At 41.2% G+C, this 26,232-nt stretch overlaps 1 protein-coding gene across 1 annotated transcript in view; it reads right to left on the bottom strand.

The window, feature by feature from the left end:
- Window positions 1-10,395: 10,395 nt before the first annotated feature.
- MAN1A1 (mannosidase alpha class 1A member 1) overlaps window positions 10,396-26,232 on the bottom strand; it is an 85,367-nt gene continuing 69,530 nt past the window's right edge. The window contains exons 9-12 of the mRNA XM_077300784.1: window positions 23,661-23,880; window positions 19,230-19,402; window positions 18,350-18,465; window positions 10,396-16,075 (exon numbers count right to left, since the gene is read on the bottom strand). Coding sequence (XP_077156899.1) covers window positions 15,955-16,075; window positions 18,350-18,465; window positions 19,230-19,402; window positions 23,661-23,880 — 630 coding nt within the window. The 3' untranslated portion in view covers window positions 10,396-15,954. The remainder of the gene's footprint in view (window positions 16,076-18,349; window positions 18,466-19,229; window positions 19,403-23,660; window positions 23,881-26,232) is intronic.

The following is a 26,232-nucleotide window of genomic DNA, read 5'->3' as shown; positions in this document are numbered from 1 at the left end:
GTCAGCTGACCTGGCTCAATTCAGAAATGTGCTAGAAGACTGCTCCAATCTAAAAGGGACCATACCATGTTAGCAAGACACTGACTCCAGAAGACTGGGAGTCATCATGGAGGGAAGACTAAAAGCCTGTGTTAATATGAACCAGAAAAATTCAACCAATTGGCTGGTACACAAATGTAATAGTTTTGGTTATAATTCTTCCAATTTATTTTGTAGATATTGCCTTCATATCTATGATTGCAAACATAAACCAAAACGGGTTCTGGATAAACACATTTTTTTTCTTTTTCAATAGCCCATTTTCAAAGTTGTTTTCTTCCTCAGTGGTGTTTTTTTTTTATCATAGTCCATCAGGCTCAGTGTTTCATGGAGGTTTCCTTACTCTATGGCTGCGAAGACATGAGGCTGGGAGGCCTGGGTTGTGGACACAACCTGTGACTTCGTCCTTTTGCTGATGCTCTTGGAATGCCTCAAGGAACCCTTGACTTACTGGATCGAGTTAAAACATTCATTGCATTCTGTCTGTCCCTTGGCATTCTGTTTTTGAAATACTGATTATCTCTGCCTCCCTTGCAGACTGTTTGGGCTTCCTTCCAGCAGAGAGATGATACCTGAGACCAACACAGGAGGCAAAGGAAGTAGCTGGCTTCCCTCTCTTGCCTGGAGGGTGGGAAGAGGCGGAGAATGGAGCAACTTACCAGCAGCAGAACCTTTCAGAGAGACCAGCACCTCTTCTACTGAGCAAGCAGAAGGAAGATAAGCCCCATGGTTGGCCCTCACTGGAAGAGGGCTCTCTCCTTATTGGCAGCACACCCTCAGGAAGGACCAATCAGGTAAGGAGTGCATCGTCTGTATGCAATTTAAACTAATTGGCCCTCATCAATTTAAACTGCTTGGCCCTAATTGACACAGTGCAGTTTGAACTGATTGACAGATTGCAATTTGAATTGATTGGCCCTCATTGACATAGTGCAATTTGCACTGCTTGGCCCTAACTGGCAGTGTTCTCTCACTATTGGCTGCACACTCCCAGGAAGTGCCAATCTCATAGGGATAGAATTGTCTGCACGTAATTTTAATTTTATGATGTTTAGTGCTCATGATGACAGTGATAGAGAAACCCCTGAAACATTCTTCAGGCTTCCAGAATCCCAAAAGTGGGATCTCCAGGTCCCACTGGAGGCTGGCTTCCCTGCCACTGTTCAGGGGATACCAGCTTCTAGTGGAACCTGGAGAACTCCCAGAATAAAAGCTCCTACCAGACTACAGAGATCAGTTCCCTGGAGGAAAGGGCTGCTTGGGATAGGGGCTGTGTGGTTCTCCCCTCTATACACAGAAACACACACAAAGAGAGAGAGAGAGAGAGAGAGAGAGAGAGAGAGAGAGAGAGAGAGAGAGAGAGAGAGAGAGAGAGAGAGAGAGGAAACACAAAAGTATTCCTTTCTTCTGAAATTGCAACCCTTATTTACCATACAATCACCTCTCCATGTCAGAAATTCCTGAGTCTGCCCCCCCCCCCCGGATTGCTCTGAGAAGCCATTGGTCACAAGGTCCAAATATAAAGGAAAAGAATCCCATAGCAGTCAATGAGCAAAGTAAAAAAGACTCACACCATCCTCCTGCAACACCTTCTTCTGTCTCTGCTCTAGCTACATCTCTTTCAGACAATGCCAATTTGTACAGCTTGGTGTAGTAGTTAAGAACAGCAGCGGTTACTAATGTGGTGAACTGGATTTGATTCCCTGCTCCTCTATATCATGGGTGACCTTGGCCTTGTCACAAACTATTAGAAACTGTTTTCATAGAGCAGTTTCTCTCAGAGCTGCTAAGCCTCACCTACCTCACAGGGTGTCTGTTGTGGGGAGAGGAAGGGAAGGAGATAAGCCACTCTGAGACTCCTTTGACCAGTGAAAAGCAGGGTATAAAAACAATTCTTCTACTGGGAAGGTGCTACTGGGAAACAGTGTCTCCCCTGTCCACATGCACCATGGCCTCATGGTGCTTCTGTCCCCTCTACAAGTTCCCCAACCTCCATGACATTGGTCTGAAAGTTGCTTTGCTATGATGGTCTTGGGAAGATTGCAGCAAGACCAAGGTGGCATCCATATGGAAAGGGAAAGTCTACATCTTCTCAAACCCACCTATATCAGCATTATTTTCCCTGCTGCAATTGACTGCATTCCCTTCTCAGATTACAAATTGAAAACCTCACATGACTTACTCATGAACATTCCCAGGACAGAGGCTTTTCCTGGGCACCCTGGATCCCAGAGGGCCAACAGGGGGGCATTTCTGGGCCTCCTGCAGCTCTCCGCCTCCAGAAAGCATGCAGAGGCTTCCCCAGTTTCCCTCATGTCCTCTGAGATGAAAGAGGCCAGAAGGCCAGTGGAAATTACTGGCAACAGGGCGTGCTCTGAGGCTGGCTCCTTTTCCACCCAGCAAACTTCTGAAACTGGCAGGAAGTTGGAGATGGAGAGCTGACCCTTATTAAGCCCTTCCTGGCTAAGGGTGCTTCCTGATTGGGTCTAAATTACCTGGGTTGGCCATTCAAGTAGTGGGTGAGCAGTCAGAATGGATTTTATAAGGTTTACTGATACTGATGATTATCAGACTAGAGACATCATTTCTCCTGGGGAAAATGGCTACTTCAGAGGATATACTGTATAGTATTATATCGGATTAATATCCTTCACCTACCTTCCCAAAGCTCCATCCCTCCAGGAATTTTCTAACATAGAGTTGGCAGCTCTAGGGAGTATGTGCACTCACACTTTTCCTTGACATCTATGACATGCCTGGAGTATAGGGGAAGGTCAGCTTTTTTGCTTCATGTCGCTGGGTAGAAAAGCTGGGGAGTTTCCCCTATATAGTTACAGAGACTGATTCTGCTCCCTTCCTGAGCCTAGTTAAGAGAGAGGGCAAAATTGTTGCCAGCACCATTTTACAGAGTTTTTTAAATGGTGTGATCCCTGATCTACTATGGGTTTATGGTGTAAAACTTGCTTTCCCCACCCCAAGTGTTTTCAATTGCCAAAATAGCTATATGTGCATCAGCACATGCTGTAAAATGGTCATGAGTCACCTTGGGAGAGGTAGAATACAGAGGCTGTTGCTGCCACCCATTTCCTCTGATTATGACCACTGGACTCTTGTTGGCTTTGCCACTGGCTTGCAGTATAACGTAAAGCAAAGAAATGTTCATTTTTGGCTGCTGGAGGAGAAATTTTAATACATGGACATAATTCATTATAGATTTAACTTTTAAAGAGAACCCCCTGTCCAGAGTGTTTCCAAGGTTTTGAAGCTTGTATCTGAAAAACAGAAACTAGGTGGTTTACAGCTCCTTTCACATGAGTCTTAAACAGGATCTGGCTTCATCCGGTTTATAATGTGGATCTAAAACCTATGCATTCAGTTGCTCATCTGAATTCTATATTGCGTTATGATTTCAAACAACACAAATAGTATATATGAGGCTTAGTGGCACATTTAAGCCATAGTTGTGAAAAAAAAATTAATGCTGCAGAAGGACAACGCAAGACCATCAGTGATGCTCAGCAGGGGGGTGGCTCCTGAATTTTGAAGGCGATCTCTAAACCAGCAGGAACAATTGTGAGCACTGGAATCACAGACAGAGCCTTTGCCTGGGTCCTATCAAGCAGATGTGTGCTGCAAATCCCTGGCTATATTATTTATTTATTCAATTTTTACCCCACCTCTCTCAAACAACTTGAGACGGGTTACATCATACATAAAAACCCAATAAAATATACCCCATAAAACTACATAATCCCATAACCCCAACAACAAAATGGCTAAAAAACTTCCCTCTGCCCACAGCCAACCCATCAAGGGAGGTTGCTGGATGGTACAGCGAAGCTTGAAGCCCCCCCCCCCCAGATCTTAATCCTGACCTCAACCAAAGACCTGATGGAAAAGCTCCATTTTACAGGCCCTGTGGAACTCTGGCAGCTCCATTAGGGCCTTCAGCTCTCCCAGGAGCTCATTCCACCAGGTCAGGGCCAGGACCAAAAAAGCCCTGGCCCGGGTTGAGGCCAGGTGTATTTCTCTAGGGCTTAGATTCTTAGCCACATGGGGTCACACTTGGGTTGGGATCACAGCACACTGAGAGAGGGGCCTAAGCTGCATCCTTGCCATTTTCTCCATTTTGACAACTAGCCAGTGAGCAGACATGGTAGGGATATGAACCTCCTGCTTTAGTGGCAGCCATGTCCTCCAACTTCTTGAGAGAAGACAGAAGCCATTATGAGGTATACACAGCTTGCTGCATACACTATTAAAAGCCTTGAAGTCAGTCAAATATCTTTTGCTTTCCTTTTAACAGTTAGCCTCTCATCTTTTCCAATTCTGTGACAAAAGGGCTGCCTAGTGTGGATTGGATGTTCGGAAGGAAGGAGGGTTTTTTTTGGGAGGGGGATTGAAAATGTTTTAAACAAAACAGGGGTTGATTGATTGCTAAAATTTGAGAAGTATTGCTTTAATAACCACCTCACATGGTAGATGGGAGCATAAAAATGGAGAATGATGTAAGCTGCTTTAGAACATGATTAGGGAGAAAGGTGAAATATAAATGAAATAAATAGTAATACCCTTAGAACTGAGCTACATGTACATTTCCCCACTGGGGCAAATAGCAGTTCCCCAGAACCTATAAAATGGTGAACAATCCCAATCTGAATTGGTTCCCATGTGCCTGAGAGTCTGAACTTCACCAGGGACTTCTACAGTGCCTGCCTGCTTTAGAGGACACAGGGGGAAAATCCTATTGTACCATGTATCATTGAATGATTGACTGAGAACACATATTGGGTTCTTCTCAGTTGGTCAGTGTGCAGATATATGAACCCACCTGTGCATTATTAAGCAGTCATAGGAAAAAGTATCTATAATGTACATCTCCTCTGACATAGACAACCAGCAAAAATGATGTGAATGAAATGTAATTGCAGCTTTTGTTCTGCTTTGTTGGCCACAGAAAGAACAAATAACTAGGCAAAGAAATGGAGCCTACTGGGATACCTGCTGTGCCTATCTTTTCTGCCACATTTCTCTGGGGGCATGTACGCATTCTTTCAAAACCAAAAAGAAACCTTAGTAAGCATAAGTATCACATGACGGGAACATTGACTCTTGAAGCTTATCACCCCCCCCCCCAAAAAAAATATCTTGCTGGTCTCTAAGATGCTACTGGACTTCATCAGTATCCACGTGTGTGGCTAAGTTTCTCCAGGAATACCTCACCATTTTCTTTTTCTTGCTTATATGGATGGGAGATAAATTTGCACTTTAAGGATCCATAGACACCTAGATTTTAATCTGGAGCAGAGTTCATATGAAATAAGACAGCAGGCTCATGGAAAGGACACATTTGTGTATGAAAAATAGTTGTTTTCTTAAAAATCCATTTCATCCACACCCTCAAAATAATGGAGCCTCCGTACTAGACTGGTGAAAATATGCTTTAGGGTCTGCTTCTGCATTTCCAGGGTGTACTTTAAATTTCTGCATGCCATTGTGTGAAACAGAACTGCTCACTTTGATCTGAGGAGAAATTGTTGACAAAAGGGCTATTTTTAATCAATGTTGAGACAGTGAGTTATACAAAATGCAATCTGCTTCCCCAAATGCCATAGGGACAAACTGATATAATCAGTTAACCAGGGGGCTTTGTTTTGTTAACATGGCCTGCTCAAGGACCATTCTGAGGAAGGGGGATTGCAGAGGCATTATCAAACCTTTCATCTGGCCTAAAATCACCTGCTGGCGGAGTAAATGCAATGGTGAAGTGGGAAAATGATTTGTGTTATGTTTAGCTTTGGGGTCCTGATGTGTTTCGCACATTGCTTTGTCCGTAAAACAACCGTCTCTTAGAATGTTCCTGTTGCAGTAAGCTGCAGAAAGATCTGAGTTTGATACCTAATATTGAGAATATATTCATCCCCGCTTTAACCAAGAAAGCCTTCTTCTTTAGTGTAGGTGTAGAGAATGAAAACCATCTGAAGACAACTGCCGCGGATATAACTCTGCGAAGTGAACTCTTCCAAGACATATACCAGACTTTGCAGCAAGTGGGAAAATATCGCTTCTTGTAGAAGCAAGATATTGTGTCAACAATGCAGCTAGTCTAATGCCATACTGGATTAAGGAAGTGTAAATTTTCTTTAGTCATCTGGGGGGCTCAGTGGTACCCTCTACACCAGGAGTAGTCAACCTGTGGTCCTCCAGAAGTCCATGGACTACAATTCCCATGAGCCCCTGCCAGCAAATACTGGCAGGGGCTCATGGGAATTGTAGTCTATGGACATCTGGAGGGCCACAGGTTGACTACCCCTGCTCTACACAACCCCTTTTCACATTGATCACCTGGAGGGGGATATGAAGCATGAGTACAGGACTTGCCTTCTAGTGATCATTGGTTTATGAGCACAACACTTATGGATGGAGGCAATACCCATGTCTGCACTTCCTCCGAATGATCAGGGATTCTGCTTTCTTATTGTTGCTGATCACAGTTCCCAAGTAGACCCCATGGAGATCACAAAATAAATAATGGTGTGAACAGTGCTCACGGTAATATCCCTCTCCACACATCCAGTCCACACTGGACATGAGTATAAGTGTGCTGGCCCTATCCTTATCAGTGTGATTGCTGCCACACAAATGTGGTGCCTAAGTGTGATGGCAATGTATACACCTTGTCTCTCTGTGTGATCAACAATGTTCAGAAAGCAGCATTTCTGAACACTGGGAGTATATGCATGGGTACTGCCTCTATTAATGGGTGCCAAGCTCATAAGCCATTGATCACCTAGGGAGGCAGCACTCATGCCAGCTTCCCCTTCCATAGCAGGATCATGCGTAGAGAGGACTTAGATTGACAGAGAGACCACATTTCATCTATAAAAGGATCCAAGAGTCTTTAAAAAATGTTAAAGGAATCCTTCTCCTTAGAATTTAGTTAGTAATAATCCTTGCTAAGATAGAGGAGGAAAATAGCTATTTTTGTTGGAATAAAGGAGAAGATATCCTTGAATTTGGAAGGCTTAATAGGCTTTAGCAGCAATCCAGCTCTACTTCTATGCAACTAGTTTGAGCCCCAGATGGGGATGTGAGTTCTCTTCTGCATCAAGAAGCACGTCCACCTTGTTGAACAGCATCTAGCTAGCTGATCAGTGCAGATGTAAATCAGCAACACTTACAGTTGCAGAAGTGATTTTCTACATGAATATCACTTACTGGGCTGCTGCATTTTGGTTTGACATTTTCAAACAATGTGTATTTTTATATGGTAAGCAGTGATTTTATGGTGTAAGTTGATTATTAAATGGAGACTGCCAGGTTTCTATATAGAAATTTAATTTCTTTTCCAAAGCTGTTCTAGAGCTTAGAAGGAAACACAGAAGCACTTATTTCTTTCAGCAGTCAGATTTATAAAATTACTTTAATCTGAATTGTATCAGCATTAACTGGCAACAATGGTTTGCCTGGGTGCAACTAAGACCTGCTCACATTCAAACTGGCAACAACATTCAAACTTTAACATTATACTTAGCTAGCAGTAAAACTTGTTGTGCAGAAAGATACAATGAGCTATAGAATACTGTTGCTGTTAAATGCTGGCCACAGCTCATTGGCCTGGCAGGACACCCCCGTGGCAGTTGGCTTCCTATTCAGCCTGCAGGCTACCCTTTGTCTCCACAATTGCTGCTCATCTCTAGTCTATAAAGAGCATCTCCACAGCTGAAAATGGCTGCAAATGGATAGATTCTGAGCAAAAGGGCTTTGTACCCTTTTGAGGTCCCAACCTCAATTCCCAATGCTGGGGTTGCCCTTATGTTGAAGGGAAAAGCTCTCCCTCCTTACACGTGCTCCTTCAAAAGGAGCACATACCTACAGATACCCTGGCATCACTCTCAGAAAAGTGGCAGCAATGGCTATTCCTTAGCGCAACACAGACAGACATGTTCCTTGCCTCAGTCAGTTGCACTTAGAGGTTTCTTTCACAGCAGGCCTGAAGGAAACGGGGTGTGCAGAATCCGGAGCAAAATCTGCAGTTGCCTTGAGGATATACCAATAGGGAAAAGGCAATCTGGTTTTGTCAGCAGTTGCTCAGCAGATCCCTTGGACAGCAGGGCATGTTGGTTAACTGGTGAGCTGTCCTTTATCATGGGCTTCCTTTTATGTGATGGTAGAGGCAGGACCCTGGAGCTCTCCAGGCATAACAACTAATCTCCAGACCTCAGTGCCCCTGGAGAAAACAGCTGCTCTAGAGGGCCCACACAGGCACTCTTCCCCCGTGCACCATGCTGTAACTAAGATGGCCCCTCCCCCCCACCCTCTGCTCTCTGAAGGCTGGGAGGATGGGGCACAGTGCTCGTCCAGTGGGGAGATAAGCGAGGCTGTGGCAGGCCATGCCACAGCAAAACCAAAAACCACAGTACTCTCACCAGAGTTTCTTTTCAGAGGAGTTTTTTCAGCTAAGGGGAACCAGACCTCTCTGTGACCAGTGTGAACCCAGATTGAACTAACTTCCCTCCACCCCACAGCCAGTAATGGTCACTAATACTCAGCTGTGGCTAGCCAATTACAGGGCTCAGAGTCTGTTGCCATGGCTCACACAGCGTAGCAAGGCTTTTAAACTCTTTCCTCTGTGGCTGTTTCAGTACTTGAGTCTCATTTTCTAGGTGCTGTCTGTCACAACGGCGTCCTTTACCCTGTCTTAATTTCAGATTAGTAATATTCTAGTAATAAGCAAGTGAGGAACCTGGAAGGACTTTCAGAAGGCACCACATTTCCCCATGTATCCCCATTCCCTTAATATTTCCTCTTTCCCTCTTAACAACCCCCATATGTTTCCTTCTCTCCTCACCTGGCAACCTACCTTTCATCTGCTGTCCATCTTCAACTATATTAATTACTTGATTTATACCCTGCCTATCTGCACAATGCAGGTCCAAAGCAGTTTACATCATTCTTTTCTCCTCATCTTCCCCCTCACAATGACCTTGTCAGCTAGTTTAGTCTAAGAGACAGCAAGTGGCCCATGGTCATCTAATGAACTTCCATAGCAGAATGGGGATTAGAACCTGACTTTCTCAGATTCTAATCTAAAACTAACCACTATACAGAACATGTTTTTGTGGGATGGTTGCCATTGAGCAGTAGCAAGCAGCAGGGCCTGGGTGAGTCATGCAAGGTGCATGGTATCAATTTGCGTAGTTGCTGCTTCCAAGTCTGGCCATGCTTCCTCGCAGGGGTTCACAAAGAATCCTGAACAGGGCCTGAATAGAGTACAACAAAAGTAAAGCAATAAACTGATGAAAGAAGATGATATTTGTTGTTTCTTATTTCTAATCTTCACCAAAGTGCTGTCTGGTAACAACCGCTTTCAAAGTGTTTCCCTCAGTGGCAAAGACTGTACAATGAAGTAATAGAACAAAAGTAAATATAAATTATGAACTCTTATTATGCATAATAACAATGGTAGTAATTCTAATGGACCCTGGAGTATGTTTTAAACAGTCACCAATTTTCTCTTGAACATAATAGCGGTGTTACTCTGTTGAAGGTCCATTTCACCAGTTTGTCACTGTTAACATCTATCTCAAACTCTGCCTCCTTAGAGCCAAGTGCCCAGAACATGACTTAAAAAGCATTCCTCAAAAATACAGTCCTGTGGGTCAGATATTCCCCATACCAGCTACTATAACAAGTTCCTCTTGTGATTTGGTGAAAAGCATGACATCTCCTGCTGTTCTATTTGTTGCTAGTTCACTCCAAAAGCTAGGTACAACTGAATTTCCTGCCTAAAAAGCACTTTGAGAAAAGGCTTTATCAAATGCTGCTCATGAGAAAGACCTGAGTGACACACTGCCTTCTGTTGCTGGTAGACAGATCCAAGCTTCATCAGTTCTTTACGGCTTCAAAACTAAATCTGAGCATTCCATGTTCAACCAAAATTCAGGGAAGATGACCAGCTCTGCTCCCATGTTCCCTGAACAAAGCTCCTCAGATTGCCTCCTAAAGAGTCTTACCACAAACACGAACACCTAAACAAGCTGCTGAAACCGAAATGGTCATCTACCCATTTGTGATCCCAATTCAAGGACTTTGTTTCATGTAAATTCAAGTGGGTCATTTTGTGTTGGTCTGAAGCAGTAAGACAAAGTTTGAGTTCAGTGGCAGCCTTAAAATCAATCAAATTTTATTTAAGGGATAAGCTTTTGTGTGCATGCAGACCTTCTCATATACCTACTAGAAGGCACCAGGCCTTGCTGCTGGTAGTGAGGACAATTTGAGCTATATGGAACAATGGTCCAACTTCATATATTCACAGTGACCTTGGTAAGAAAAGAAATTGCCAAAATGAAGAGATGTATTAAAAGGTTTTATTCACAATAGAGATTTTTTTAAACAAATATAGTTCTTAAAAATTAAGCTTTTGATCTCTCACAACTCCAGAGATTTCTATAAAGGTGGAAAAGACTGATACGCACAAATCAAAAGAAATGCATGAAATGACTGCATGATAAGGTTACCATATCAACTAGGTATCATTGGGGATGGTAGAACTGTCATACAACACACATTGTATTTAAATTATTCCCAGGATATAATATATATTTAAAACAACTGCATGGTGCTATATGCTTGAGAGCAATGAAAGTTTAGATACTGTCTAAACCAGAAGAGATACTTTTTTTAAAAGCCTTATTTCTAAGTTACATATACAGTGGTCAACAGCAGCTTAGTCACCCCAGAGTTATCTGCTTTCGAGCTAATGGGGAAAGTGTTATTTCCGGCTTGGTTTTGAAATTGTTAATATTAAAACCATCCTCAATTTATTTACACCTTTGTAAATAATTTCAGGATTGTAGATTTAAATTTGAAATGGTACTCATTGACCGTTTATGCACTGGGAACTTTACTGCCCCAGCTCCCGTGCAGAAGCACAAATCAGGGGCGGATGAGGCACACTGGGCCAAATGCTTCCCCATGTGGGTGCAGGAAGCGGTAGGGCAACCTGCCATGACTAAACCTCCAGCCTGCAGCCTGGCATGAAAACTCCAGTGCGTAAATGGTCATTCTGAAGTTTATACTTTGGTGTTTTTTGTGAGGGTTGGTCACAGAGCATCAATATTTTTGAACATATAAAACATGTTTCTTTAATATTTTGCAGTTCTACAGGTTATACAATCTTCTTGTCTACTTACATCACTTTAAAAAAAGGTACTTTTTACTGCGGCTTGTACATACAACCTGATTACATAGCAGTTACAGAACCATAGACATTTGTGCTCTTTCAAACTATAACGCCCATGAGAAAGTTACCTGGATCACAATATTCCATGAAGTGAAAGGATTAGCCAGATGAAATAGTAGGAATTAGCCAGATGAAATAGTAGGAATTCACAAAAATCTGAAAGTGCAATTCCCATTTATTTCTATAGTTGTTTCATTTATATTGATAGGCAAAAATATACTACAGGAGCATGGAAAACATTTTGCACATTGGGCCCATTTCCCAAGTAATAGTAAAAGTGAGGCCTGATCGAGCACACACTAGAGGCATGGCAAAATAAAGGAAGAGGAAGGCCACATATTGGGCATTACTAAAGGTGAAGCATACCTCAACTATTTCCCCTTGCTTTTAGGGCCAGTATATTTTTGGAAACAAATGCTTTTAGGTACAGAATATCCTCGTTTCAGGTTGGTGTAAAGTATAGTTTAAATTGACACTCACCAAATAGTTATATTGCCAAAGTTTACAAATAATGTACGAGATATACATCTTCAATCAGGCCACAATTCTAGATTCTATTTAGCTTGCCCCTAAAAATGGACTTCTGCTTTTAAGTTAATACAGAGAATGTTCTGAGCTGACTGAGAAATGTTCTGCATTCTTCAACGCATAAAGATGCATGGCACCATGCTGACGCATGTTCATTGATTGCTGAAACTGACTTTAATTTTTTTACATGTTTTTGTAATTTACAGAATTTTTCCTGGCTCCTGCAAATTTGATTCAAGCAATCAATGTTTGCAGAAATTTCACATGCTTCCCCTGAGCACAGGAAATGTGAAGTTCATGTAATTTAAACCTTTTAAAAAAAGCAAATTAGTAGTCTGACCACTAACAAAAGAGGCCTTACTTACTAAACAAACAAATTGATTTAACAATTGGTATTCCATCCAAAGCAAGTGCCTTCCTACCTCCTGCAGCACAAGACCCAAGCAGCAGTAAAAAAAAATGCATATATGCAAAAAAGCCAATTTACACCCAAAATGTCCCTGACAACTGACAAGCGGCAAGCCTTTTACAATTTGAGCTGAAGAATGTTTAACTGTCAGTAATAATATGCACACACATATTTGACCGTACTATACACATAGAACATTCTCTCTTCGACTGTTGAAATCCAGCATTTCTACAAAGCCTATTCAAGCTCAATGTGCAGTATACTGTGAATATTTTTCTTTCCTGCTTGTGGATGTGAAATCAGGAACTCTCAGTTCTATGAACTGAACGCAGCAGAGAGAGATTCTGCATATGTACCCAGTATTGTAGGAATATGCAGAACCGCATATAGCTTAGAATACTTAATGCTTATCTGTATAGATGATGGACTAATCAGGGAAAGAACGGCTGCTACATGGAGCCATCAGGTAGTACTGCCAGGAATGGTGCCATGCTTCTGTGGTGCAAACAGTTTGGAAGAGAGAGATAAACCATTGTATCATGAACTCTAACATGTGGCAGTTTCAACTAAATGTCAGGCTAGTGCTTCAGCAAATAGCTTAGAAAATGGACATCAACCATAGTTGTTTTATTGAATTAAACCTGTCATACAAATTGCAATATTCTAAAATTAAGACTCGATAGTACTTGTGGGCTTTTCAGTCAACAGCACTGCACAATGATTAGCCTACTGCAATTTCTTATATGCACCATATAGGTACTTTTGCAACATGAATTTGAATGCATTTTTGGACCTATTAGTTAAAAGATAGAATTCTTCCTAGTGACAGGATTGGGAGACCTAGGCAGCAGTATACACTTACAAGCCTATCTCTCCTACCCATCTATGGTAGATCTATTGCTTTTGCATAAACTACTTCAAAATTTGGGGCGTTTAATTTTATTCTGAAAGTAATTCTAAAATTTGTAAATAGCAATGCTACTTGTCATATGCTGGAAATATACTACAGACCATGAACTGTTAAACACTATCGTCTAAGAGAAAGCAATTGTTAAATAGATGTAATTCATAGGAAGAAAGTGAATAAATCTGAATTATGCCAATTTTTTTCAGTCACTTCTAGATATTTGGAAAACCAAAAACCAAGTTCTATTTGATAACCGCCAATGAAAAAATTAAGTATTTTGTTGTATTAAGAAATATTTCGCATCTCAGAAGGAACAGTAAAAGAATGCTTAGATCCATATTTACCATGTTATTATGTCTGCCCTTCAAATTTTCAAACAGCTTTGGAATAAAAAGTTTCTAGGAAAAAAGCTTAAATGTAAAAACATGAAGCAAATGCACAAAAGAGCCTAACATCTAAAGGCATTCCACCCCCTCTTGTTTGACTAATTCTGATTAACAAAGAATATTAACAGAAATTCAGAATCGGATATTGTGGGTCTAAGATCAATTCTAGTTACAGAAAAATGTTTGAATTTTCAAAGTTCCATTAATAACTTCATTATATTGATTTTTATGATCAATATCTTTGACTCACAGTGTATCTACATCATACTCTGTGAATATTCCTTCAATATACATACCTCTGCTATGCTAGCCAAGTAATATGTAGTAGTAATGGTCTAGAGATACATGCATGACAGCTTCCCATATACTAAAGATGCTTCTTGTGCTGTTCTCCCCTGTTCTTAAAGACCTGCTTTCAAGATTTCATATTTGGGGTGGATATAAGCTATGTGATTTGATAAGGAGAGATACAGAAAAGGAAATGGATGAAATTATGAAAGAAGGGAAATTATTGCCTATGTGCACTTATTCAGATTGCAAAATCATGTTTCCAGCTAACTGGCTCAATCCTGACTTAACAGCACCAGCATAACATCATGGCCACTGGTCTTCACAAGTGGATCCAAGAAGTTGGGACAACACTGCCGTATGAAGAGTGTGGTATGCAAAAGGTACCATATTCCAATGTAACACACTGTAAAGATGTTCACCTATACACACATGTATGCAGATTATATATGATCAGTTTGTTTAGTGATAATCAGTTTTACTCCAAGAACCTTTCAACCAAGATATTACCTATACTGACTCAAACCTAAGGATCTCAAGATTTGATGTTGACAAATATGCAGTATTGATAGGCAGACCTTTTCTACTTTCTTTCCAGGAGGCTAGCAACACAATGAATAGTGCTGTGTATATGATGGAGGAGGTACAGGTTATCTTTTGGGACTGGCTGACCAGAGTTTAGTTTCAGATGCAACTGAGCTACACAGTGCTTTAATACATCTCCCTTCAAAACCACACAATTTCTTTGATGCACCCAATATTTCTAGAAAATGAACCTTTTTAGTAATATAGTCTATTTCCCTTCTGCTTTGTAGCAGGGAACACAGCGGTTACAAATGACCGATCACAGTAAATCATTGTATGTCTAACATTGTTAATTCAAGCCATTTTGCTCCCAGGAAGCATCCTAATGGTGAAGAGGAAAAAGGACGTGTTCCTTGCCTTGCTTTAACCTTGACCAGTCTGGTAAACAGATTTCCTATCAAAATAAAGCTTTACCATTGCTGTTATTCTGTTTAGTGAGGACAAAAAAAGATTTTTAGAAAAATATAAAGCAAGGCATTTAAAGCAGTAGCTTCCGCCTCTCAAAAGTAAATAAAACTGAACATGACTGTCTGTAGCATAGTACCTTTGAAATATTATGCTCTTCCAATTGTTACAGCATTATTTCTGATATCTCTCAAGTGTCTCATAGTGCTAAATGGAATGTTTTAAATGGCAACAGTCTTAAAGAACTCGCCTCTTCCAACCTCTAAACAGAATAAAGGCACAATGCAAAGAGGATTTCATGCACCAATCCATATCACAATATGGAATCAAAGGTTTAACAGAGAAGTGATTCGTGCCTTCTGATGCATACTCACCAGAACTCCATTTGCACTGAGGAAACTGCAGGTTTATTGAATTTATAGATAAGGGCATGTCCAGAAGTCAATTTCTATGGGGGGGTTTGGTGAAATTAAAAGCACAGGAACTAAAAAAAATGGGCATCAAATCTGTCTGTTGGTAATGTGCAATTATAATCTACGTGAAAATTGAAAGTGGGTTTCTAAACTCAGGCTTTGCCAAGTCCATTTCAATACAAGCCACAGTTTAATACAATAGTGACTACAGAAGAGGCAAAAATATTTCTTCTGCAGCTTTCCTGAACAGTACACCTTCTTAAGTATTCAAATTACTAATTAACAATAGACCCGCATAAGAAGAGGCTGTCACAGTTAGGAGATTTGTCTCTAGTGATCAGACAAACCACATTAAAAAACAATAAAAGAAAAAAGAAAAAGAAAGCTCTTCATACTTAATTCTTTATGGCTTTTTGCAACACAGCAAAGTATTACAGCTTAAAGCAGACATCTCCTCACAGAGGAGGAAAGAATTTTGCAGTCAAAAATAAAACTGGAAATAAGTAACATGCTAACCTCTCTATTCTATTTGGCCTGATGCACACTGCAGCCTAACAAAATACAGAGATGACACATCACTTAACACCCCTCCATCAGAACATAAATAAGATTAATTAAAATCAATGTTTTTAGGTCCCCTGATATATAGCATACAGGTAAACATCAGACTGCAAAAAACTGATTCAGAACTCAAAAAGTTACCCAGATTTTAATAAATCTATATTGTTCCCCAGACATGATTATTTTATCTATTTCCGTTTCCCTTTTTCTTCTTCTTTGGAGAGAACTGGCAGAGGGTGTGCTTCAGTGTTAAAGACCCAGTGTTCAAATGGAAGAAGGTCATCTTCAGAGAATAACAGATATAAGTACCTAGGAAAGCAAAAAACAAAAGAAACAAAACACTTAGTTAGGATTGTGCGCTTTGGCTGCCAAAGCATCCGTTCGAGCCTGAAGCAGCCAGCGCCATGGTGCAGGGGGGAGGGGCGGTGCCAGTGCACCAGTGGTGCATGCACACAGGCGCAGAGCTCTGCTCCTGTGTGAGGGCGCCGGGTTGCGTGCTGGGATCGCGCCTTCCCCCCTCGCCGTGCCACTGGCTGCTTTGGTGGCCGAAGCGCACAACCCTTCTTAGTATACCAAAAATAACCTTCAAATTGGAAGTTTCACACAGTTATAGCAGAAAATAGATCAAGATGGGTAGCTATGTTAGAAAGTGAAATGTATTAAAATTCCATTTTCTTATTGGAAAGATGAACATGTGTTGACTGCAGCTAGAAATATTTATGCAGCAAAATGTAAAAGTACTGTATGTCCAAATTTTGAAAACTAGAATGCTAAAATGGCTGAATATGCTGTATGGCAAAATTAACACCAAAAATGAAAAACAGTCCAATTTCAAAGTCTGAGGGAAGATGGAGAGTTTACTATGAGTCCAGAAGATAAACCTATACTGAAAAACATTTTTTTAAAAACTGCACACGTATATATAGAAATTGAAGCTATATTATAACAATTTATATTTTCCTTATTGTCCTCAGGATACTTGATCTAAAGAAGTATAGTTGGAAGGTATCATAAAGATCATCTGTTGAATATGTTTATATTTCAAGATGTTTATTGTACTGTATTTCTTTATGAGAGTTACAATGTAACCCACCCTGAGCCAAAAGGGAGGGCAGTATATAAATATAAATAAATACAAAATAAAAATGGCTTAGGCAGAGTCTTCTGAAACTCAATCCCTCCAACATGGAGGTCCTGTGGCTGGGTAGAAGGGGACAGGACCATGAAGCACATCTCCACTGCCTAGATGGGGAGCAAGTGACATCTGCACCAGTTACCAGGAATTTGGGGGTGATCTTTGATGCCTCCCTTTCCCTGGTGGCTCAGATCACAAAAGTAGCCTGAATGGCATTTCTCCACCTGAACCAAGCATGGCTACTACTACCCATCTGTCCTCAGAACACTTGGCCACAGTGATCCATGCAACAGTCACTTCCAGATTAGACTTCTGCAATGCGCTCTATGTGGGCCTACCCTTGTCATTGACCCGGAAACTGCAACTGTTACAGAATGTGGCTGCAAGGGTCCTCACTCAGACATCTTGTTCAGCCAGTGCTGCGTCAACTGCACTGGCTACCAGTTTGCTTCTGGATCAAATTCAAGATTTTGGTTTTGACCTTTAAGGCTATACGCAGCCTGGGCCCTGCCTATCTGAGGGACCACTTATCTGCTTATGCCCCCTGAAGGGCCCTTCACTCCACGGGTATGAATTTGCTAGCTGTCCTGGGATGTTTGCCTGGCATTGGCCAGGGCCAAAGTCTTTTCAACCCTGGCCCAACCTGGAATGAGCTCCCAGAAGAGCTGAGGGCCCTGACAGAACTAGCTAGCTTCTGCAGGGCCTGCAAGATGGAGCTCTTCTGCCAGGCATTTGGTTGAAGCCCGGCAGATGACCGGGGTTGAAAGCTGTGGGTCCACCCTGGTTATGTGTTGAGATCAACCTACCAATGCACGCACTCTTCTGAATACCATGCACATGCCATAAGTTTCCCCCAAATGAGTCTAATGACTAGTTTTGCATTTTTTTGGTCAAGTCACAGTTGATGGCAAACCCATAGGGTTTTCAAGCCAGGAGAGGTTTGCCACTGCCTGCCTCAATATAACAATCCTGGTATTCCTTGGTGTTCTCCCATCCAACTACAAACCAGGGCCAGCCCTGCTTAGCTTGTGAGATCTGACAAGGTTGTGGTAGACTAGGTTATCCAGGTCAGGGAAATAGTTATGCAATAATTATATAATGATGTAATTGACTGTAAACTAGATGTTATAATCCACTGGAAAACTGCAAAACACTACATTTCTGAGACAGCTAAGCTTAAATTATTTACTTTATTTGTAGTCCATCTTTCTCGATAGGACACAAGATGGATTATACAGAAGTCGTCAAAATGATCAATAGGATGGAATACCCAGTAGGTGATGTAACAACATTATTTAAATGTATTACTTTAACAGACAAAACATATGAACTTCCTGAATTTAACTAAAGTCTAAAAAAACCATAAGTATGCAAGTTCATGCATCCTTAATAATGGCTATGCTTTAGTACAATTTTATACGGACTGAAGCTGTTAAAATTCAACTTACTTGAGTGTTTCTGAAAGGAAGAAACTCTGCTGCACATCATCATGGCTTTGATGGTTGCTGTAAACATCTCTGACACCACTATAACCACCATCTACTCTGCAATATTTTTCCAGTGCCTATGTCACAAAGGAAAAAAAAGATAAAATACATATTTCTTGTTGGTAAAACATTTATGCATCTTCAATAATTTACAATCTTCTTTGGTTCTACTTTAAAATATGTACAAATCTGGCCTCCCAATAACATATATCATTTTGTCACAATTCTGTATAAAGTGAATCTTATTTAAAATCTATTATGACTGCTAGTCCAAAGAATTGCACCCCACTGCAGTCAATGGGATATTGGTAATCATGCCTATGCTAAATCTATTAATTTCAGTCTCTGTCATTGAACAATCCAGTAATCACATTTTGAATTTACATTTTCACTAATAGGAACCATTTCTGGCTGTAATTTCCATCTCATCTGGAATAAACAGTCAAAGGATGGTAGAATGGGTCCCAGTTTTGCAGGCAATTAAAAGGCAACATACTTACTAGAAATATTTTAAAAATCACCCAACTTGAACAGGAAATACAGACAAAAATATATTATTTTGCTTTTCAATAAACTAGGTCATCCTAAAATCTAATTGTTCAAAATTCAGTGCAATGTTACATGATCAACTTAATTTCTTTAGACTGAAGAAGACATATGCTTAAACTTGGCTACCATCATACTTCCTTTGCTATAAGCAGTATGTTATTTTTTGCTGTGGGTTCTGCAACCTGAAAAACAATATAGGTCATACAAGCTGCCCAAAGGCAATTTTGAAATATAGTTTTGCAAGATTAAACTATCAAAGACCTGCCGCCCCCCACCCCCCAATCCACTTTACCTCTACAGCTTCCCAACCCCACTGCCGATATTTTGGGTCATGGGTTATTCTCCACATATACATGTAGGTTTCTATAACTTCAGGTCGTAAGATGTAGTATTTCTCATTCTGCCTCGTAGCAATTGCCTCAACTCCACCATCAAATCTAAAGGCTTCTGGTCCCAGCTTCATGCCTAGACACAATAATCAATATCGAACAGGATCAATACTGGTGTGAAACATTTCCAAGTTTTCAGCATGCAGAAGAAAAATGCTGAATGATTTATGTTAGTTTATTACTACACTGCAAAAACTTTCACCCCAAATGTTTTAATTTTGTTAATGTATGCTCTACTGCTGCTTTACAAAGATCTAGGCCTCAATGAAGAAAGTACAAGAGGAAATAATTCAGAATGAAAACAATGTACTCCCATAACAAACATTACTTTGGCAAATTGTGGCCAATATACATGGCAAATTCTTGGGGGCTTTTTGCACGCCTTCAAAATCGCACAATGGTTGCTAATTGAAAACGCTATTGATTTGCCATAACGCACGACGTCGCCGACAATCTGCCACACACCTGAAACCAATCTGCAAAAAGCGCTTCCTTGTAGCGCTTTCAGGGAAATCCCCAAAAGTGGATTCACCCTCCGGAAAGCGATACACTCCTGCAACCAATCTGCAACTCTAGCGAAAAAGACCTGTGCGTTAACATTGTTGCGGTTTCTACAAAGTCCCTCCCCCTGGCTGTCTTCTCTGATCTTCCGGCGAAGCGATCGCCATTTTTTTTTCTCCGAGCAAGCGGGGATAAACGCACCAGCGAGCCTCTTCTGTTTAGAGGCTTCCCTGGCTTCAGTCCTTCCCCTTTAGTCACTAAGCACAAACCACAGAAAAGCCCGTTTGCTGATGTATTTTCCCATTAATTTTTACACATTCATTCAGCCGAAAATCGGGCCCGTGAGAGAGGGGGGGGATTTTTTTTTTCACTCCGAGGAAGCGTGGCAACGATCAAACGATCAAACGACAGCTCAAACACACCAGGCAGCTGGATGGGTCTCTCCATTGCAACGAATCTACCCAGATTCGTTGCTATGGGTGTGTTTTTTATTAAAAAAAAACCTTTCTTAAAGGGAAAGGGGCTGTTTGGGAGCATGCTAACGGCTGCCCATTGGCTGCTTGACGGCCAGGGGCGGGACGAGCTTGGCAATAGCGCTTCCTTTCTAGCGATTTCTGCCGAGACCGGCAGCCTGTGGGAAACGCTACAAAACGCAACTGGATTCCACCACAAAGGCAGGTATGCATAACGACGAATTCCACTACTTTAAATGGCGATTTTTCATTCAGTGAACAATTTGCAACAAAGATCCCGGTGTGTAAAGCCCCTTGTAATAGTGATGTATTGTATTTTCTGGTTAAATATTTCTCCCAAAGCATCTACCTCCTCTCCTACTTTTCTTAACAGAAAAAAACATACATTCTACAAATGTTTACTGGGGACATCTGAAACACTTATTTTGCTGAATACATAAAATTAGTTGGTTGAACAGAGGTATCAACTCTTCAAACAACTGAAATTTTGGAAAATTAAACGTCCATTAACCCATACCTGCAAATAAAAAGTTTGCTGAGTGGTTCTGTGTATCACAAGTCTATTATGTACATTATTTCTTAGCTGCTTCTGCAGGAAAAATTTTTCACAGTCAAAGTAGTTCATCAGTGGAATAGGCTGCCTAAGGAGGTGGTGAGCTCCCCCTCACTGGCAGTCTTCAAGCAAAGGTTGGATGCACACTTTCCTTGGATGCTTTAGGATGCTTAGGGCTGATCCTGCGTTGAGCAGGGGGTTGGACTAGATGGCCTGTATGGCCCCTTCCAACTCTATGATTCTATGAAAGCAGAGTTGGAGACTGCAAAACATGAGAAGAGGAATTTAAGAACATATCGCTTTCCAAGGTAAGGGATCCTACAACTCTCTCCTTTCCAGAAATGAACATATTGGTACTTCAACTGCCTGAAAATAAATTCTGTGCCATTAATTCTGGTCTCCCAATTGATGCACAATGTAGGTAAGTTACTATTAAATTAGTGCGGAAGAGTTTGAGATTTATTACTATAACCACCCAATGCTGTTTTATGTAATACAGAATGATATTTTATTGCTTTGTTTTATTGAAATTGAATGGCTATAAATGATTGTGAGCTGCCATGAACTGGCTGGGCTGGGAGTGGCAGGACAGAAATACATAAATACAGCTGCTAGGGTTCTCACTAGAACACCACGGAGAGCCCATATCCAGCCTGCACTGGCAGCTGCATTGGTTGCCAATTAAATTCCAGATCAAGTGAAAGGGTCTGAGAGCCCAGCATATCTTAGGGACTGTTTAACTCCCTATGCTCCCCTCAGGGTCTTGCTCTTTATCAGTATTAATAGGCTGGTGATCTCCAGCCCACATAAAATCTGCCTGGTCTTGACCAGGACCAGGGCCTTGGCCCCAAACTGTTGGAATGAGCTCCCAGAAGAGCTGTGGGCTCTGCAGGAGCTAATCCAGTTTCACAGGATCTGTAAGACAGAGCTCCGCCACCAGGCTTTTGGTTGAGGCCGATTTGATGGTTATGGAAGATCATGGGTCCTTCCCCCTGTTAATCTCTGATGGTCACCATATTCTCCTGAGTTGGTGACTGCCAGTGGGCAGCTGAGGGAGGGATTTTTAGGGCATTGGGTGAGTACGGGAGTTATTAGTTTTATCTTGTATCTTAAATTTTGTATTAATTTTGATTGTGTCAAGAGTGGCAGCACACTTACTAACTGACAAATGAATGAAAGAAAGGCAGTTAAAACCTGTCCACAGGAATTAATACTGTTGGAGAGTATGTCACACTTTTAAAATCCCCCCACTGTAAAAATAAACACTTTGAAAGAAATATATCTGACAATTTAAATGATGTTCAGAACACTGCCTCTGTGTCTTTTTTTTCAGCAGGGGCATCAACAGGAATGCATGCCTGTGTTTCCAGGTTTTCAAGTAAGTTTTCATGTGGAATTCTCTCTAGGTTTTCACACATGCCTATAAAAGCATTACAAGCACAAAATTTCTGCGGGAGCTGCTACAGATCTTGCTAATTTAGTTCAAGGTTTTGGTTTTAACCTTTAAGGCCATTTGTGGTCTGGGCCCAGTGTACTTGAGGGACTGTCACCCCATGCCCCCCCCCCCCCGCAGAGCTCTTTGCTCTGTGGGTTCACATAGGTTGGTAATCCCTGGACCACATGAAGTATGCCTGGCCTCAAATGTGCTTCCAGAAGAGCTAAGGGCCCTTTCAGAACTAGCTCAGTTCTGCAGGGCCTGTAAGATCTTCCACCAAGCATTTGGTTGAGATGGGGTGGACAGAAGATCTTGTACCTCCTCTAGTGTCTCCCATTGGTAGCATCATCCCTGGAGGCTTGGTAGATTGGGGTAGGCAGAGTGGGGTTTTTAGTCTGTTGCAGGATTGGGAATGTGTAAGGTTTTTATGTATTTTATAAATTTTACTGTATATATATTTTATCTGTTGTTAGCTGCTGTAAGCGGATGGGTTCGAAGTGCAGGCCTATAAATATGATAAGTAAATAAATATTAAAATGCTGAATTGCTAATTATGAGAAGAGATATCAGACAGTTATACCGCAGCTCTAGTATATACTTGTTAGGATTAGGATAGTTTGTTAAAATTAGGTAAGCCTTTGTTCAATTGTTTTCACTGTTTTGTGTTCTCAGTTGCTTTTTTAAAGTGGCTTTTCCATACTGTTTATGTTATCTACCCAACTGATGCAGGAATACCTACCTACTCTTCAAATACCAACTGATTGGTGGACCCTGGCCCCAAGGAGGTACATCTGGCCTCAACTAGGGCCAGGACATTTTCTGTCTTAACCCTCACCTGGTGGAATGAGCTCCTGGAGCACATCAGAGCTCTGCTGGAGTTAGTGGGATTCCACAGGGCCTGTAAGACAGAGCTCTTCCACAAGGCTTTCGGTTGGGGCCAAAGCTAACATCTATCTGCTTATTTATGGCCTCACCCGCTCATTGGTCCATCTTATCCTGAATTTCTGGGAGGATTCAGCACTCATTGTTGCTGTTTTAACTTGTTATTGTTTATTTAAATTAATTTCACTCAATTTTACTGGGTGGGCTTACTGCTGCAAAGGCATGAAAACACTGACTGCTAGTGAGTGGGCAGCATATATTTTCCATTATCACAACATCCCAGCTGCTTCTACAGGGTCTTTTTTCTTTTGAAGGAATTTTGAACTCTTCCCACACCATAACATACGAGTTACATGTTCACTGTAAGTTCACTGTATCAAGTGTGTGTGTGTGGGAAACCTCAAAAGGACAGCGCTATCCATATTTAGAAAAATAGGCAATTTGGAAGAATATTCTGGAATAAAACTACTCAAAAGTTTATAATGCTTACTTGTACGATCATAAGACTCATGACATGTACGGGCAATTTCAGCACCAAGTTCAGTGTGGCGTTCCATTTTATCAGCAGGAGCTCCATCTGCACCCAGAACAAACATTCCTCCTGCAAAACAAGTCAGATGGCCCATTTTGTGTTCAAGCAGGCCACCTTTCCACTCAGCAATGTACATCAAACCGGTGCTGGATTTCCTGATCAAATGGGTCTCTATGGACTGGAAAAGTTAAACATAATTCTGTATTAGTATGCAATAAATGCAAACAAGGTATCTAAAAACTTCTGGCTTAGATCCTGTATACATTTTTCACTGAAATCCAAGGATTACAACTTCTTATGCCTCTTATGCTTCAGCTGCCACGGTTCATCATTCTACTCCTGGTGGTCAATGGACCTGCCGAAATGTGGGAGGGCAGGGGACAGGTATATGCCCTTCCCTCTGCTAATGGAAATATCCACTGAACCTACCCCTGTATACCACTATTTCAGCAACTTCTGTTTATTTTAATAATTTGAGATCAGGAAGACCAAAATCCTACTCTGACAATATATGAGACATTTTTTCTTATGAAATAGATGCAAAGTGAAAATTTCTGCTAAAATATACACATAGCTAGTAATCAATACAAAAAGGCCATAAGGGGGGTGGGGAGAAATATATCTCAACTGGAACAGTTCCCTAGGACAGTAGCTTTCAAATGGGGAATCTGGATATTTAAAACTGGATAGTCGGTACGAGCTTAAATGGACTCAGGGAATGGTAGAGGACAGGAAGGCCTGGAGGATCATAGTCCATAGGGTTGTGATGGGTCGGACACGACTTCACAACTAACAACAACAACACCACGGCATAAGGCCTTATACGGCATAAGGCCTTATTACTGTTGTACTGCTGTCCAGAATTTGTTTCTGTTTTATATTTTGTTTTAAGTATATCAAATCTTATGCCAATAAAGGTATCTGAATCTGAACAACAACAACAATCCTGGGGAAGCCACAGTAATCTAATTAAGATGATTAATAATCTAATTAATCACAAGATCCACCTGTGGTTAGCCAGTAGGTTGTCAGCCTCTATCTCAATATACTTAGAATGTATACCTACTCTTTCCTGTCAGTTGCCTCTGGTCACATTCCCAAGAGGCCCAACTGACTCAGAATTCATAAAAACCACTGGCTGAGAGAACTTTCTAATGGATTGGAAATGCCTCACTGAAATTCCCCTCTAGCTGGGGCAACATCCGAATTGGAAAGAATCCTGACTAGCAGCTAGATAAACTGCTCATTACTGAACAGCAGGGGATTTGGGAGTCTAAATCAAATTGCCACCAAAAACCATACAGAGGAAGATGGATTCTGCCTGGATGGAAAGGCTTTTCCTATGAAAGAGATGCTAAGATTTAACATTTATTTCCTTTGTGAAGATTCAACCTTAGATACAATAACATATGTCTATGGATGGAAAGACTGAGTGGAACTTTCTTGCCTCCCTGCTCCTGCTGAAGTTAGAAATATACCCTTAGTACATCTCAGTAAACTGGAAGGTGAGAAAGTTGTGTTCTGCAGGTGAAAATCCTTCTGTCTATGAGAACACTCTATGATAGTTTATGCACTGGGAACTTCACTGCCCCAGCTCCCGGTGCAGGAGCACAAATCCGGGGCGGATGAGGCGCACTGGGCCAAAGCTTCCCTGTGTGGGTCCAACAAGAGGTGGGGCAACCTGCCATGTCTAAAACTCCAGCCTGCAGCCTGGCATGAAACCTCCAGTGTGTAAACGGTCTATGGGATCTAAGTTTCAGGAGTGTGGATTTTGAACAATTCATTTAAATCTTGTTTCAGAAAGGTCATATCATTTCCCTAGCATTTTGCATGTATAGGTATCATTTGCGACATCTATTTAGAATGAGTTTTTCAGTTTCAGGAATATTAAGTATTGGTAAATATGGAAGTAGATCTGGCCTGTGTTTTCAATGGGTGGTAGGTGGTAGGATTTGACCTGGCTTTTGGTGTCTGGATACCACATCTACTGCAAACAGATGAAATAACTACCAAATTCCCCCTTTATGCAAAATCCTTTGGAGAATCTCAACATGTAAAGAGTACCTTCATTTATTTCAGGTACTTTAAAAAAGAAATGGTGTTTCAGACATTGTTTTGGATCATCCCTAAACAAGAGGAATGAGCATCTTCCTAAAAATTCCCTGTTAGATAGAGGAAGGTAGCAGGAGGATAGGTTCAGCACCGAAGAAGCCTCTGTGAATATTATTTTGACGCAGTATGGAGACCGAATAATGCTGAAGGTGCTTTTGGTGAATAAACAATTACCATTCTGAACCATTCACTGTACATATAGGTTGAACCTTTTTCCTGTAAGGGAGTATTTTGTGTGAACTCAGCAGTGAGAGGAGTTTCCTTTTCTGGAGGTCAACTCTCCTATGTATAGTGAGGTCAAAGTGAAGGAAGATTATTGCTAAAGGTTTTGGAGCAGTTCCTCAATTATAGTCTAAACTAAAGAGGGCATAATATTCCTAAGTACTTTCCTCATTGTTGTACATATATTTTTTAATAA

Source organism: Paroedura picta, chromosome 1, assembly GCF_049243985.1.
Source record: "Paroedura picta isolate Pp20150507F chromosome 1, Ppicta_v3.0, whole genome shotgun sequence".
NCBI lineage: Eukaryota > Metazoa > Chordata > Lepidosauria > Squamata > Gekkonidae > Paroedura > Paroedura picta.
This window is presented reverse-complemented; position numbering and strand designations above follow the sequence as displayed.